This window comes from Schistocerca americana, chromosome X (assembly GCF_021461395.2).
Source record: "Schistocerca americana isolate TAMUIC-IGC-003095 chromosome X, iqSchAmer2.1, whole genome shotgun sequence".
NCBI classification, from domain to species: Eukaryota; Metazoa; Arthropoda; class Insecta; order Orthoptera; family Acrididae; genus Schistocerca; species Schistocerca americana.
The window spans coordinates 940793530-940810135 of record NC_060130.1 but is presented as its reverse complement, the minus strand read 5'-3'; the positions used below and the strand labels follow the sequence as shown (position 1 = coordinate 940810135).

General features: G+C 40.1%; 1 protein-coding gene across 2 annotated transcripts in view; it reads right to left on the bottom strand.

Moving 5' to 3' along the window:
* The window catches only part of LOC124555646 (neither inactivation nor afterpotential protein G-like), a 242042-nt gene that overhangs the window by 116970 nt on the left and 108466 nt on the right, over window positions 1-16606 (bottom strand). For both annotated transcript variants that reach the window (XM_047129629.1, XM_047129630.1), the window contains 2 exons: window positions 14141-14291; window positions 13930-14054 (listed from right to left, as the gene is read on the bottom strand). In XM_047129629.1, the coding sequence (XP_046985585.1) occupies window positions 13930-14054; window positions 14141-14291 (276 nt within the window). The remainder of the gene's footprint in view (window positions 1-13929; window positions 14055-14140; window positions 14292-16606) is intronic.

Below are 16606 nucleotides of genomic sequence, written 5' to 3'. Positions count from 1 at the left end.
AGCACCTAGAACTGCTCAGCCACACCAGCCAGCTGAAGATTAGATGGGTAGATCACATAACTAATGAGGAGGTATTGAATAGAATTGGGGAGAAGAGAAATTTGTGGCACAACTTGACTAGAAGAAGGGATCGGTTGGTAGGACATATTCTGAGGCATCAAGGGATCACCAATTTAGTATTGGAGGACAGTGCGGAGGGTAAAAATTGTAGAGGGAGACCAAGAGCTGAATACACAAAACAGATTCAGAAGGCTGTAGGTTGCAGTAGGTATTGGCATATGAAGAAGCTTGCACAGGATAGAGTAGCATGGAGAGCTGCATCAAACCAGTCTCTGGACTGAAGACCACAACAACAAACAAATTCTGAGAATACCTGTTACGTGCAGTTCAGAACCTGCAAGAGATTTCCTTCTATCATGTGTATAACATGTAAAGACAAGCAGATTGAAGAGGTTGACAGCATTAAATTTCTGGAATTACAACTCAATAATAAATTCAGTTGGTAAAGGCATACCACAGAATTGCTTAAGTGCCTAAACAAGTCTGTATTTGCAGTGAGAATGATGTCAGATGAAGGAGATATAAATATAAAAAATTGTGTACTTTGCTTACTTTCATTCTATTATGTCATGCAGGAACATATTCTGGTGCAACTCACCAAACTGAGCAAAAGTTTTTAGGGTGCAAAAACATGTGATAAGAATCATTTGTGGTGTAAATTCAAGAACACCATATAGAAACCTGTTCAAGGAACTTTGTATTCTAACCACTGCTCCTCAATATATTTATTACTGAATGAAATTTGTTGCAAGTAATACGTCTCTATTTCCAATCAATAGCAAATACATAGTATTAATACTAGGAATAAGAACAATCTACATAAAGACCTAAAATCACTTTTCTTGGTCCAAAATGGATTCCAGTACTCAGGAACACACATTTTCAATAAATTGCCGGCAACTATTTAAAACTTGGTTTCAGATAAAGCACAGTTTAAACAGAGTTTGAAAGTCTTTTTGATAAGCAACTCCTTCTATTCTATAGATGAGTTTCTTAATAGAGACTGTTAAGCCAGTTTAAGTAAGAACGTCTGTTAGATAGTTTTGAGAGCACTTGGTCACAACAGTCAAGATTAGGTATTTTGTGTATGATAAATTTATTAATTGTGCGTAACAATGTTTCATTTTGATGGCGTGTTAATTCTGTAAATATTAGCTGTTCCAGTTTACCACATTGTATTCACCTATTTTGACAATATCCTGACAAATGATTAGGGTAATAAGTATTATATCAAATGTTTTATGTTATACATGCTGACATGTTCCACACCCATGAAAATCGTCTCATTTTTTGGGTCTATGGATTGAAAACTGAACCTAATCTAATCTAGTTTCCATACAACAAGCATATGAGAGGACAGATATTTTGTTCACATTGTCATGCATTATCATATAGCCAGACCACATTTTTAATCGAGAAATGAGCTTGTGTTAATAAGACAAGTATTTACAAGGACAGTATGATGATGTCTGGAGCGTTATGGTTTGTCACCACAGCAACCATTGCTGCTGTTTCCCTTTTTGCAGGAGCAGTGAGAGGCATGCTAACAGTGATCACCCAATGAAATCACTGGATGCACGGCTGACACCATAGTGCTCTTTTAGATGAAAACCAGTTCTGCATATTGCATCATGATGGCTGAAACTTAGAGTGGAGACTATGAGGAGAATGAATGTTGCCAAATTCATTCATCATCTTCATATGTTGCCAGCACCTGACTTGATGGTGTAGGGTGCCACTGTGTACACAACACAATCACCTATGGTTCACAAAGCTGATACTTTGGATAGCAGACATTAAATTTCTGATGTGTTAAGTGTTCTCAGCACAAGAACACACAGGTGATGACAGATGCAGCACTTTATTATGTCTAGAAATAACTTGTACAAGAAGACACTTGCCATGTAGTGGCTACAGTAATAGCCTGATAATCCTGGTCAAAATGTCAATATTTAACTGAGGGCGAGGCTGGCCGGGCCTGACTCTATTTGCGGTCAGCTGGCCAGTAGAGGAAATGGAGGAGAGACTGTGCATTCATGCACAAGTGGTGGCTTCTGATAGTTCTTGTGTCTACTGACTTCTGTAGTGCACCTTAGGACTGCACATTCGATCTCACATGTGAAATCTATGCTGGTCACTACAAGCCTCCCTCCTTGGGGATGGAGCATCATAGATTGCCCAGGCAATGTGTGGATGGCTGTGATGTGTAGATGGTGTCCACATCCATGGAGGCCCCGCTGGTGAGAGGGGCAGCAACTCCTGGTCACCATATACCTAAGAATATGGGCAAAAGTGGTCAGTGAATGGACTGCCCTTATCCTACCCCCTATCAGAGCACAAAAGGACAGGAGCAGTGACAGGCAGTCCAAGCCAGAGTCCCTGGCAATGTCTGGTAGTGGTGTGGAAGCCAGAGATGACTCTGCTGCAGGATGAGACCATGCACGAGACATCAAACCAGTGAGGGGCACATCCACTAGCTGAAGGGGCACCAAAGCTGCTGCTGGAGGCTGTGGGGTTGTGGGCTCATCAAGTGGAAGTGCTGTCACAGGTGGAAGAGTGCACCAGCAAAGGTGGTAGTGTGGATGAGATGGGGATGTGGTTGCCCATCTAGACATGGAGCTGATTTCAATGACGCTGAACCTCCCTGTCTCTGGTCAGGAGGATGAAGACATGGTGGCTATTATGATGTACGATGACTGCCAATAGCCAGTGGAGGCACTGACCAAACCCCTGGGACCAGAATACTGTCCCTGGTGGAAAACGTGGTACAATGGAACATGACGGATGAGATCCTGGACTACCAAGATGAAGCAGCATCTTCAGCTGATGCCCATGGAGAAGCTTGGCAGGGCTACAGGAATCAATAGGAGCTGTCCAGTAGGGCATGAGAAAAAACCGTACTGTCATCTTGGCGGGGAAGTCTGTAGATATTTTTTGATCTGGTTCTTAAAGGTGTGAACCATATCCTCAGCTTCTCAGTTAAACTGGGGATGAAAAGAAGGGGAGCAAACACGATGAATACCTGACCACACAGAGAAATCATGAACCACCTGATACAGTAACTGAGATTCATTGTCAGGAATGAGAGTAACTGGCACACTTTCTAAGGAAAAAATTTTTGAGAGAGACTAAACAGTGACTTCAGTAATAGCCAAGAAGCACTGGACCACATATACAAAATGTGGAAATGCATCAATGACAATCAGCCAAAACATATTCAAAAACAGATCCACAAAATCCACCTGGATACATTCCCAGGGCTGGAATGCTGGAAGCCATGTGGAGAACAAAACCTTGGGAGCAGCCTGTTGACTAGTACACTGGGGACAGGTAGCAACCAAAAACTCCAGCTCCAGGTGAATGCCAGCAAGTACACATGTCTGTTAGCCACGGCTTTGGTGTGGGAAACACCCCAGTGACCGGCATATAATAACTGTAAGAGCTCCCATTGCAAATAACCAGTGATAACAACCCTGTGATCTGCATCATCCATGGACAGGAGGAGGACCCCATTTAAGACCAAGAAATGATGACACAAGAAAACATAGTTATGAAGCAAATTGTAAGTATGGCCCAGAGAACGAGAAGACAAATCCTGCTGAATGAGGCAGAAAACCTGCTTGAGGATGGGGTCAGACACTGTTGGTTTGAGTGTTGCGCACTAGTGATTGGAAACCTATTGACCACTTGGCAGGAGAAGATATCCAAATGAAAAAAACACATTAGCTCTTCTCAATCAAACTTGGGGTCCAGGCCAAGGGGCAGCCAGAATAAGGGGTCTGTTGGTATGGGTCTAAATAACAAATTTAATGGTTTGTGGTCAGTAATTAGTTGGAGTTTGGTGCCATAGAAGGAAAAATGAAATTTAGTGACAGTATACACAATGGCCAGAGCTTCCTTGTCGACCTGAGTGTAGTGGATCTGTGCTAGACTGAGAATTTTGGATGCAAACACCAGTGGCTCCTTTGAATTGTCCACATTCTGACAGATGGGGACAGCCCCCCCCCCCCCCCCTGCCCACACTGTACCATCAGGCATCTGTAGCCAAAACCAGTGGTTTGTTGGGATCAAAAGTAGCTAGACATGGTGCAGACCTGAGGCATTGCATTCCTTCAGCATAGTGAAGGCTTGGTCACTTACCAGAGCTCAGACAAAGGAAGCATCCTTGTGGAGAAGGAGGTAGAAAGGGCATGCAATGGTGGATGTCCTCAGAATAAATCAGTGGTAATAGGCAATTTTACGTAGGAAAGCCTTCAGTTATTGCAATGCCAAGGGATGTGGCATGTCTGTAATGGCTCTGGTCAGACTCTCCATGGGTCAGAGGCCCTGCCACAAGATGGTTTGAAAAATTTGGACTTCTGCAGATTTCAATGCAGACCAATGGCCCAGCATTTTTTTTTAAAAAGGGCCCAGAGGTAGCGCAGATGGTCTCTTGTAGTACATCCAATAACGACAGTGTCATCCAGGTAGTTGAAACTGTGCGGAACAGTGAACATGACCTGTTACAGATAGCACTGTAAAATTTGCAGGACACATGCCACCCCAAATATCAACCATTGGTGTTGATACATGACAAAAGGTGTATTAAGAACCATGATATGCTTGGATTCCTCATCCAGGAGTAACTGGTGATATGCTTTGGAAAGATCAAGTATGGGGAAGAACTGACCCCCCCCCCCCCCCCTGCTAATCATGTAAACAGTTCATCCAAATGTGGCAATGGATATGTGTCAATCACAGACTGTGAATTCATGATTGCCTTAAAATTGCCACAAGTTGCAATTTACCAAAGGGTTTCTTCATGATGACAAGGGGTGTGGCTCATTCACTAGAGGAAATAGGAACCACAACCCTGAAGGAGGTGAGCCAGTCCAGCTCCACCTTTAATTGAAAGTCTTTGGCACACCCTAGGCCTTCTGCAAAGATATCCTAAAATTCTGAGGACAGAGATTCCAATGATTGATCAGGACTTTGGCAGATACTAAGGGTATGGAGACCAGACTGAAAACCGTAAGGCCAGAAAGACATCAAACTAAAAAAGGTTTGCTGAACTTGCATCATGGATGACAATAAAGGTAATAGGCTCAGCCTCTGATTTATAGGTAAATTCTGCCATGAATTGTCCAAGCGAGGGATTCGCTGTTTACCATATCCACAGAGGAGCCCATTTAGTGACAACAGTGGTGGAGAGCCAAGGTTTAAATATGTTTGGGCATTAACCAGGGAAATCTCTGTGCTGGTGTCTACTTGCAGACACAGCTGTTGTGAGAGAACCAAAACCTCAATAAAAAGATTGTTGGAATCCTGATTGGGGATGAGTTCTGACAACAACACTTCCATATCCATGTTCTCTGATACTGTGTTCTGTTCCATTGAGTAGCAGACTACTGCAGTGAGGCCTGTGTTTTGATAGTTATGACAGACAGCCCAATGCTGGGGACACTCTGATCTGTCATGTTGGGAATAACAAGACACACTTGATGGCAACAGGGAGTGATGGCTGGAACACCGTTTATGTGCCGTGCCTAGTTTACACGATGTTGCAGGCAACTGCGCTACCAGCCACTGCACATGCGTGCCTCGCATTTGGACAACTCATCAGTGAAACTAAACAGTTTCTGCGTGTTCCAACTTTGGCAACACAAGTTGCATGGGTTTTGAGCTTATGTTGTTCGTAGAGTGTAGAAAAACTGAAATATGAAATGAGGAATGGAGAATAATGTTCGCTTCTTGGATATCTATGCTTTCTGTAGGTATTTGTGGAGTTTCAGTAATGCTGATTACAAAAATAAGCAATATATTGCTGCTTCTGAGACCGTCACGTGCAATCAGAACATAGATAGTTTGACAATATCTAAGCTGCAGGGCAAAATTTATTGAATTAAGAAAAATACAAGCAAATGTAATTCTATCTGTAGAAATGCTCTTGCCTACAAGACTAAAATCACATCATTCGAACTGGTTGACCCTTTCCCTGCCCCCCCCCCCCCCCCCTACACAGATCAAGAAGCTACATTCTTTATTCAATATTCATCTATTTAAAATGTCACAGCAGTATTCACCATTCACATATGTTTGAATTTTGTAATATTGCCACTGTACAGATCAGTAGTTTGCAAACCATTCTCTTCTTAATGTGACCTGCTTCAAATAATTACTGCTGTTAATGTTAATAATTATTATTGTTAATAATTATTGGTGTTAATGAAAAATCGACATCACCAACTAAAACCACATCTTATAGCATGCTGAGTGTTCTTGATTTTAATGCATGCAATATGATATGTAATGTCAGTTCTGGCAACAGTGTTTCATGCATTACAGTACCTTTACTCCTTATTGCATAACTCTGCTTAGAAGAACATTAACCATTCTTGTGACATTCTAAGATAGCTGAAAGAACTTCTTGGGTCTTTCATTATAAATTATTTCATCAAGGATGCTGAGCAACCAGCTGACGTCTGTTCTTCATCCAGCCACAAATTGAAACACGTTTCTTATTTTTTTCTTATGCAGTGATTCCAGGCAACAAGCTTGAGCTCTATCGCAACGTGCGTGACGTGCAGCTGCCAAAACTTTCAATTCAGACCACGACTCAGGAAACCACAAAATGACGAAACTGGAGTATATACTGGTTTCGCCGTGTCTACAGTCAAATATGAAATCATTTGCGTGCAACTGATTCCACACAATGAGTGGCGCAACCCAATGTCGTCGTGTAAACTAGGCTTAAGTCATACTGCCTGGATGCAGTGAATACAGCTAGGCCACACTTTACCATCATAATGTTGCACCAAGCTTCCAGCTGTTGACCAGCAGTGTGGGAGACCTTTTACAACTGGGCTATTGCCAAAACCTCTTTGTGGGAGCAGTTCTTTAATTGAAGGGCTGGTTGCCGGACTTCCTTATCCAGGGCAGAATGAATGGTAACATCATGAACAACAACTTCTGAGTGTGATCCTTTAGACTTGGCCATGATGAGATGGCACTTGTGTCTAAGTGTCTAAGGCCATGGAGGTTTGTAACCCAGGCATGTTAAGAATGATGGAGCTGCTTCTTGCATTGGTAGAATTCAACCCTACCTGCTATGATGTGCTTGCAGTGGCGATAGTAGGAAGGCAATAACAAACATAAATTGTTAAACAACAGTGAGGAATGTTCCTGCGATTGGGTCAACTGCTGCAACACCTGTTACTAGGCAGGAGAAATCTTTGACAAAAACAACTCACATGGAAGGCATGGAAGTGTTGTCATGGGCAGTGCACATATGCTTCCCAATCTTCTGCTGCCATGTCATATGGTGCGAATGAAGAAGGAAACAGAGCTGGAGACAAAGGTTTAGAGAACAATGCTGGAAAAGCCTGTTGCATGACTATGATGAGCAACTTCTGTTGTTACACCATCATTTGGAGCAGAGTCTACATGTCACAGTAAGATGCAAAAAGCAACGGCACAACAAAAAGCATGTTAAAATATGACCCTATTCATTGCCAATGTGTTCTAACCACAAGAATGCACAGACAATAATGGACACAACACTTTATTGTGTCTAGAAATAACTTATACAATAAGACACTTTCCACAGAGTGGCTACACTGCTAGTCTGATAATCCTAGTCATACTGTCAACACATAACTAATGGCAAGACTGGGTGGGCATGATTCTATAACTTGGCAGCCAGCTGGTAGAGTGCATGGAGGAGAGGCTGCATGCACATCAGAAACTTTGCACGATTGCTAGAAAAAGCTTGTCACAAGAACTCAAAAAAATATAATAATATGTGGTGATCTCAACATTGAGTTCCTTGAAGAATCTGCTCAAAAGTCACAATTAGTAAATTTAATGATATCATTCAACTTAAATACGAAAGTTATATGTCCTACCAGATTAAACAGCTGTCTTGATCAGGTTTCTAGTAACACTGATTGCACTGTAAAAATTATAGATGTTGGTTTTTTAGATCACAGTGCACTAACAATATATTTTAATCCACCACTCAATGCACTCCCAACAGGAGAAACAGTTATAAAATGTTGAAGTTATAGTGATAGCAACATAACCAACTTTGTACTTAGCTTAGAGGAAGAAGACTGGCAAAGTGTATTTACTTCCTCAATAACAAATGAAAAAATGACAATTTTCTGCAGATATTTGGATATTACTTTAATTGCCACTTCCCAGAGAAAACAAAGACTATAACAAAAAACAGAATGCTTGGGTCACAAAAGGTATTAAAACTTCATCAGAGATGAGGCTGCTGCACAGACTTAGCAAACTGGACAGTGGCAAATCCAAAGAGTTCCAGGTATACTATAAAAATTACAAAAACACATACAGGAGAGTTATCAAATGGGCTAAAAAAGCTCATAATGATAAAACAATTACGTGGTCTTCCAAAAAATGTAAGACCATCTGGGATATAGTAAATGAACAGACTGGTACAAAGTTAAGGATAGAGGATAAACTCACACTAAATATAGAAGGACAAAAGACTGAAAATGCACATGATATTGCCAATAAATTCAACAGCTATTTTTCAGAAACTTCCACAAACCTCCTAACCAACTCTTAAAATTCTGTTCACACTCCTCCCACAAATCTCCTGACTAACTCTTCAAACACTGCACACTCTTGTCTCAAATGAATACTCCTCTGAACTCCTTTTTCCTATCTCCGACAACGCCGTATAAAATTGAAGATATTATTAAAAAAAGAGTCAAAAAGATTTATTCTGCAGTGCATGATCTGATACCCTGCTTCTTACTTCATAAGTGTTCAAATTACATCAGTGGACCCCTGTCAAATATCATAAATACCTCATTTCTAGAGGGAACATTTCCGAACCAGCTAAAACTTGCTAAAATTATACCTCTCTACAAGAAGGGAGAGAAAACGGACATGACAAACTATAGGCCAATTGCTATACTATCTGCCTTCTCAAAAATATTTGAGTACTGTATGTTAACTGCAGGGTGGTCCAAAAGTCTGGAAACACCCTCATAAAATTCAAATGGAGTAGCAAACAAGAAAACAGAGTCCCTACACACCAGGAACGGGAAGGGGGAAACTTTATAGGCTATGCCACCAACATGGCGGCCATCTTGAAAGCCATCATCTTGGCTTCAGCTCCAAAATTTCAAATGGGAATGTGGTCATGTGACATATCGAACAGATAGAGAATTTCACCAGAGAAACAATGCCGTTGTTATTTTAAACATAGTTTTATTCATTCTCAGGTTATAGCCAATTACTTGCGGCAGCAGTGTGATGCTCGGCAGCGTGAGTATTATGTACTGAGAAGTCATAAATGGAGTCTGAAATGGTGCAAAGTGACTATCCCATGCCTGGTATGTTACATGTGTTTATCTGTTAGGTATCATTTACTCATGCTAACGTTTTAATCATTCTTTCCTTATTTCCAGGTTACAAAATGTCCTTAACAAATGAAGAACGCATTGAAATCATCCTGATATCAGGAGAAAGAAGCACACGGGTCCTTGCTGAGGATTTCAACAGTCGTCACCCAACCAGACAGCCCATCACTCACAGAGCAGTTGCCAAGATTTTGGCCAAATTCTGAGCAACAGGTTCTGTCACAGATAAACCTAAGGCTGGAAGACCAAAATCGGCCACCGATGAAGCAACAACAGTGAGCATGTTGGCATCATTTAGCAAGAGTCCGCAATGGGATACTCATCGCCTGTCACAAGAATGTGAGGTTAGCCGTACCTCCATACTGCTAATTTTATTGCGGCAGGAAAGGCATCCGTACAAAATTCAGCTGCTCCAACACCTGAACGAGGATGACCCAGACCATCAGGTACAGTTTGCAGAATGGGTGACACAGCAGCTGCAGATGAACCCATGTTTCCCCTACCAGGTGCTGTTCAGTGATAAAGCCAATTTCTTCATCAATGGTGAAGTGAACAAGCAGAATCACAGATACTGGTCTGACACAAATCCGCACTGGATTGATGCTTCCACAGGCCGAAGTGGCCACGCGGTTCTGGCACTGCAGTCTGGAACCGCGAGACCACTACGGTCGCAGGTTCGAATCCTGCCTCGGGCATGGATGTGGGTGATGTCCTTAGGTTAGTTAGGATTAACTAGTTCTAAGTTCTAGGGGACTAATGACCTCAGCAGTTGAGTCCCATAGTGCTCAGAGCCATTTTTGATTGATGCTTCCAAAATGGTCAACTCACAAAAAGTGATGGTCTGGTGTGGTGTGTGGGGTACCAAAGTCGTTGGACCTTTTTTATTGATGGTATGTTAACAGCCAACGGTTATCTGAGGTTATTAGATGAAGACGTGTTTCCCTCGTTGTTAACAAAGGATGGGACATTTCCGGATTTCTTCCAGCATGATGGAGCCCCACCACATTATGGGCACAATGTGCGAGCATACCTGGATGTGCAGTTCCGTCAAAAGTGGATTGGTCGTACGGGTACTGTGCAGGGGCCACCACGTTCACCAGATTTGACTCCTTTGGATTTTTATCTTTGGGGTCATGTCAAAGCACTGGTTTATTCTGTGAAAATACGGGATTTGCATCATCTAAAGCAGTGCATTGTTGATGCATGTGGTCAAATTCAGCCAGATGTGTTGGTCAAAGTTGATCGGGACTGGGTTTGGAGAATAGCATTAACAATCCAACATAATGGACAACATATCGAGCCATTCCTATGACTGTTGGCTGTCTCTCGGGACTGTGTAACATCGGCGTAATGTCTCTTCAGCACAAAACACACATGCTGCCGAGCGTCCCACCGTTGCCACATGTAACTGGCTATAACCCGAGAATGAATAAAGCTATGTTTAAAATAACAACAGCATTATTTTTCCGGTGAAATTCTCTATCTGTTTGATATGTCACATGACCACATGTCCATTTGAAACTTTGGAGTTGAATCCAAGATGGCGGCTTTCTAGATGGCCGCCATGTTGGTGGCATAGCCTATAAAGTTTCCCCCTTCCTGTTCCTCGTGTATAGGGACTCTGTTTCCTTGTTTGCTTCTCCATTTGAATTTTATGAGAGTGTTTCCGAACTTTTGGACCACCCTGTAGATTAGAAATATGTTTAAATTCTAACAACATAATCACATCTTCCCAATACGGATTTAGGAAAAATAGGTCCAGCACACATGCTCTGTATGTATTTCTAGAAAAGTGCTCAAGTTTCGTTGACCATAAACAACCTGCTGTTGGTATATTTCTTGAACAGTCCAATTCCTTTGACATGGTCGACCGCAAGCTGCTGCTTATGAAACTCCATAAGTGTGCGATTAGAGGTGTAGCCCACAATTGGTTCCATAGCTACCTTAGTCAAAGAAAGCAATATGTAGAAATAAGAAAATCAGAGACATTCAGGCACTGCAGGTCAGATATACTACATACAACAAATGGCGTCCCTCAGGGATCTGTCCTTGGCCCTGTTCTTTTCATATTGTTCATAAATGATCTCCCAGAACACATACCAAATGCCAGGACCTTTCTGTATGTAGATGACTCAAATATCCTGATAACCAGTAGAGGTGACACATTGCAAGATGCAGTTAATGAAACTCTTTGTCATTTACAATCATGGTTTGAAGCAAATAAGGCTACTCATAAATACTCAAAAAACTGTAAGTATGAATTTCCATACTAGACAAAATCTAACCCCCTTCAATGCATTTATAGTTATCAGCAGAGATGACATTACAAACAGGCAGGACACCAAATTTCTTGGACTTAGCATCAGTAACACACTAAATTGGAAACCACATATTGAGCCATTGTCACAAAGCTTAGTAAAACCTGCTATCTATTATGATCATTAAAATACACAGCCAGTGTAGATACCTTGAAGCTGGTATACCATACCCTGTTTGAGTCTGTCTTGAGCTATGGCATAATCTTCTGGGGAAAGAGCTCTGATTCTCTCACAATTTTTCAAGTTACAAAAACAAGTAGTAAGAATAATGAAATGCAAAAAAAGAACTGAACACTGTAAACCACTATTTCAACAGCTAAAATTCCTGCCACTGCCACGCCTCTATATATTGGAACTAGCTTGTTTTACAGTACAGCACTTGGATGCCCTCGACAGAAATGTAGACCGCCACACACTTGACACCAGGAACAAAACATAGTTACAAATTATAACTCACAACACAAAATTATATGCAAATGGGGTTAAATGTATGGTAATTAAAATATATAACCACCTCCCAACAGATATAAAAACAAGCAAGAACCCAAAAATAGTGAGAATTAAATAAAAGGAATTGCTACTAAATCACTGTTTTATTCCGTACATGAATTTCTTGAAACAAAATTTTAATTACTTGCAATATGCTGTTTATTCAGTTGTAGATGTTTCTACTTAGTAAGATAATTTAATTATTGTATCTTATCTATATGCTGTCTGTATCTCATATATGTATTCTGCTATGTGAACTATGTGCCACAATATTTTAATTACTTGTAATAAGCCGTATATTCACTTGTAGATATTTCTATTTAGTAAGATAATTTAATTATTGTTTGTTATTCATATTCTGTCTGTATCTCTTATATGTATTCTGCTATGTGCAGTGTGCACCACCATCATCTCTCATCACACACCACCTTTTTTATATTTTGTCTATATATCATATATGTATTCTGCTATGTGAGTTATGTGCCACTACTGTCATCTCTTGTCATATACCATCTTAACATAATATTTCAAATTGACTTGTCCTATATCATGATGTGCTTTACTGTAAAAATTGTATGATCTACAGGACCAATAATATATCAAATCAAATCAAATCAAATCATGAGTGACAGTCTCTGAGGGTTCTAACATCTGCCTGCTTCTGCAGTGTGCGTTATAACTGGGTGCCCTGATCTCGGATGTGGAACCGATCAAGGTTACTAATTTAAGTCTAGTGTCCATGCCTTATCTCTGAAGTCTCTGTGATATTATGTTTCAACAAATTAATGCAAGATCATATATTGCTTGTGCTGTCCTGACCTGCCTCAATAAAGAGGCTGTTCAACTATTACACACGGCAGCACATTCTCCAGATCTTTCACCCGCTGAAAACATGTGTTGATAAGAGACTGGTATACCACTACTTGCCAGCCACTGGTATTGATGAACTCTGGCACAGAATTGAAGTAAAATGGAATAAAATATGTATACCTATCATCCAAGCTCATTTCAACATGATGCCCAGCTAGGTTAGAGACACTGTTGCTGCGAAAAGTGATGGTTCTATAGACTAAATTTCACATTCTGTATACTCCCAAATCACTTACAAATTTAATCACATAGTCTTCCTACAATACTTTATACACCCAATAAGTAAGATTTGTTATTTAATATTTTCATAGTTCAAGGTCAGAAGAAGGCCTTCACCTCATGAGAAATAGTTCCCTAGAAAAGCAAGCAGTTTTGAATCTTTTATGTTGGTATGGTCTAAGAAAAAAGCAGTATGCAGCTAATGAGATATGTTCTGCTTAACAGGTCTAAAAATGAAATCACAAGTGATTGAGAAGTTATGGTTCAAAGACATAGCTGTGTCTTCCAAACGAATAACAAGACACTTCAAAAATTAAGATGCTGCTGATTAAGGCACTTAAGATGTAAATTTCTCAAAAGTATTGGTAATTACTTCAATAACTGAAGAGTAAATAGAGGTAAGCTGAAGGAGATTTCATTATAGAAATAAGAACCAGGCTTGTGTTTTCAATAGGTATTTAAAGCAGTGAAACCAGCATATGTAAAACACTACATAGTTAAACTCAGCCTTTCTATTTAGATATAGATAATATAATAGAATTAACAGAGTTACAGAATAAAATAAAAGAATTTGTAAACTTCTTTGAACTGATACTTACATCAGATTTATAATTAGCAATATCCTTAAGGATCTTTTCATCAGCAGACCCCAAACCAAACAATATTAATCCAGCATCTGGTACTAAGGTGGCACTTGCCAGTACAGCTGTTGTTGCAAATAAACCTAAAGAATATTAAATGTATGTTCATATCTCATTCCAAAGCTTTGAAATTTTAAAGCACTTCTCATTTCAGTTAGTTATATATTACCTTTTCCATGGAAGAAATAGTCCCATATTTGTTGCACACTTTTGATTTTATCAATAGTTACACTGTATGGAGCATCAATGCTCACATACAGAGGCATATTCATATGATCATGTAGATTCATGCCAACTGGGAGATCTGACACTACAGGTATCTGCAAATCATTATCATACATGTCAAAAGTTCCAAACAGAATCAGGTATGTATGGAAAATGTATCACAAAAACTGAAATTTATTTTGCCAAATAACTAACTACGAGCCTTCATCAATCACTAGTCTTTGGCAGTCTAGAAGAAAGAAACTGTAGGTTAGGGCTTAACTGCTCACTGACAAGACCATTACATGTGGAAGGAAAATAGAGAGTAGACTATGATTGTAAGTTATCTTGTCTCATGCAAGTTTTAATTTCTCCCTGTTCTGCATTCATCTCTTCATTGCATTGTTCCATGTTTCTCAGTAGCTTGTTAAACATCTCATAATTTCCACCTGCCTCTAAAACAATTTTCCCATAATATTCATGCACTGATAAATTGAGGTGCTGAGAAGCATAAGGGCCAAAAGCACACCATCAACAGTTATGAGATTGTAGCATGTATCCATGCTCTTCTGGTTAACCAACTTTATCTGTGCTGTAGGCCCACATTGTATATTTGAACATGCATGAAAAGTTGCTTCATTGATTTATCTGATATTCAGTTCCATATAAGCTCAATGCACAAAGTATAATTTGTTATGCTGCACTGCTCAGTTGTCATCTAGGATTCCCAAAATAATTTAGCATCTAAATCACATATATAGTAATACTCTGTAATCAGAGATAGAGTGGTAATAGTGTAACATATTCTTTCTTGGTGTCTTGGAAGGTCACCAATTTCTGCAAGTGACGTTGATGGAGACCAGAATTTGGGATTTCCCCACAGTTCGTAGATTTCTGGCAAAATCTAGTGCCTGATATGTAGGTGGAAGGAAAATATCAACCTGGAAACACAAAGACTTAAAAGACTTCACAACACTAGTAGAGTAAATGCCTGAAGGGGACAGACAGTCTTCTCTGAATCTCAAGCTGCATAATGTGTTCAATGAAAACGATGATAACAAGAACAATGAAGTGTTGCTATAGGTTATAACTGTGTATGTGGTGCATTTAGTATCTGTTATTTATGTTCTGATTCTAGTTTCACATTAATTACATGCATTACAACTGTCAAAAAGACAATATTGCCACTAGTCTATATATGAAAATTTTGGGAATTAACATAAATAATCCTAAATTGTGTCTGTGTATTTGCGGATGGATATGTGAGTGTGTGCGAGTGTATACCCGTCCTTTTTTCCCCCTAAGGTAAGTCTTTCCACTCCCGAGATTGGAATGACTCCTTACCCTCTCCCTTAAAACCCACATCCTTTCGTCTTTCCCTCTCCTTCCCTCTTTCCTGACGAAGCAACCGTTGGTTGCGAAAGCTAGACTTTTGTGTGTATGTTTGTGTTTGTTTGTGTGTCTATCGACCTGCCAGCGCTTCTGTTTGGTAAGTCTCATCATCTTTGTTTTTAGATATATTTTTTTATAATTTGTTTTACTTGAAAGACGTATCCAAGTTGTTGAGAGTAGTGAGGAGTTTGTTTTCATTCTCTTCAAATGTTGTTGCTTGGGTAGAAAATGCTATGTAATCCACATAAATAAAAGACTGAGTTGCAGGGCCAATAGGCTGTTCACCTGTGTGTACCTTAAAAGAAAGAGAAGACAATATGCTGCCTTGAGGTAAGCAAAACTGTGTATTGACAAACTTTATCAGTGATCAAATAACGAGGAGGCATGCAGTATCTGTAAAGAATGACCTAGATTTTGAGAATTGTAGTTGTGCCATTGTGGCAGCCATACTGCAGAAACATGTGAATGGTGGAACAGTGACCACAGCAGACATAAGCAAACAGTACCTGGCAGTTGCTGGTCCACTCATGCAGGTTTACCATTATGCCAAATTTTGGCAATGGTGTGACACTCACGAGCCAGCACGAGACAAAGCAGGCAGCCAGTGTGAGCTGGACACTGCAACATGACACAAACCTCCAATCTTTCTTGCCACAGACCATATGGATCAAGTTAACATAACTCCACGCAAACACCTATGCTGAGTTTTGCTCATTTATTCATTTCACAGTGTCATCTGCACACAAAAGACACAGCACTCTGTGACTCACAATGAAAACTGTGTGTTGAACTTTGTTTCACGTGGTTCACATGGTAGTGCAATGTGCTTATCAGCAGAGTGTGTACCCTCCAGGATCAGTGATCAAGCCATACCATTAGTTCAACATGCCAGTGCAGACATTAAAATAAGAGTTTGTCTGGAACATCTAGTGAGATATTGCAAAACAAATATATGTACTGACAAAACAACTATCATTGATTCCCATCATTTTCCCATCACCAATCTTCTTTCTTGGACATAGTGGTTGGGATTGGCAGT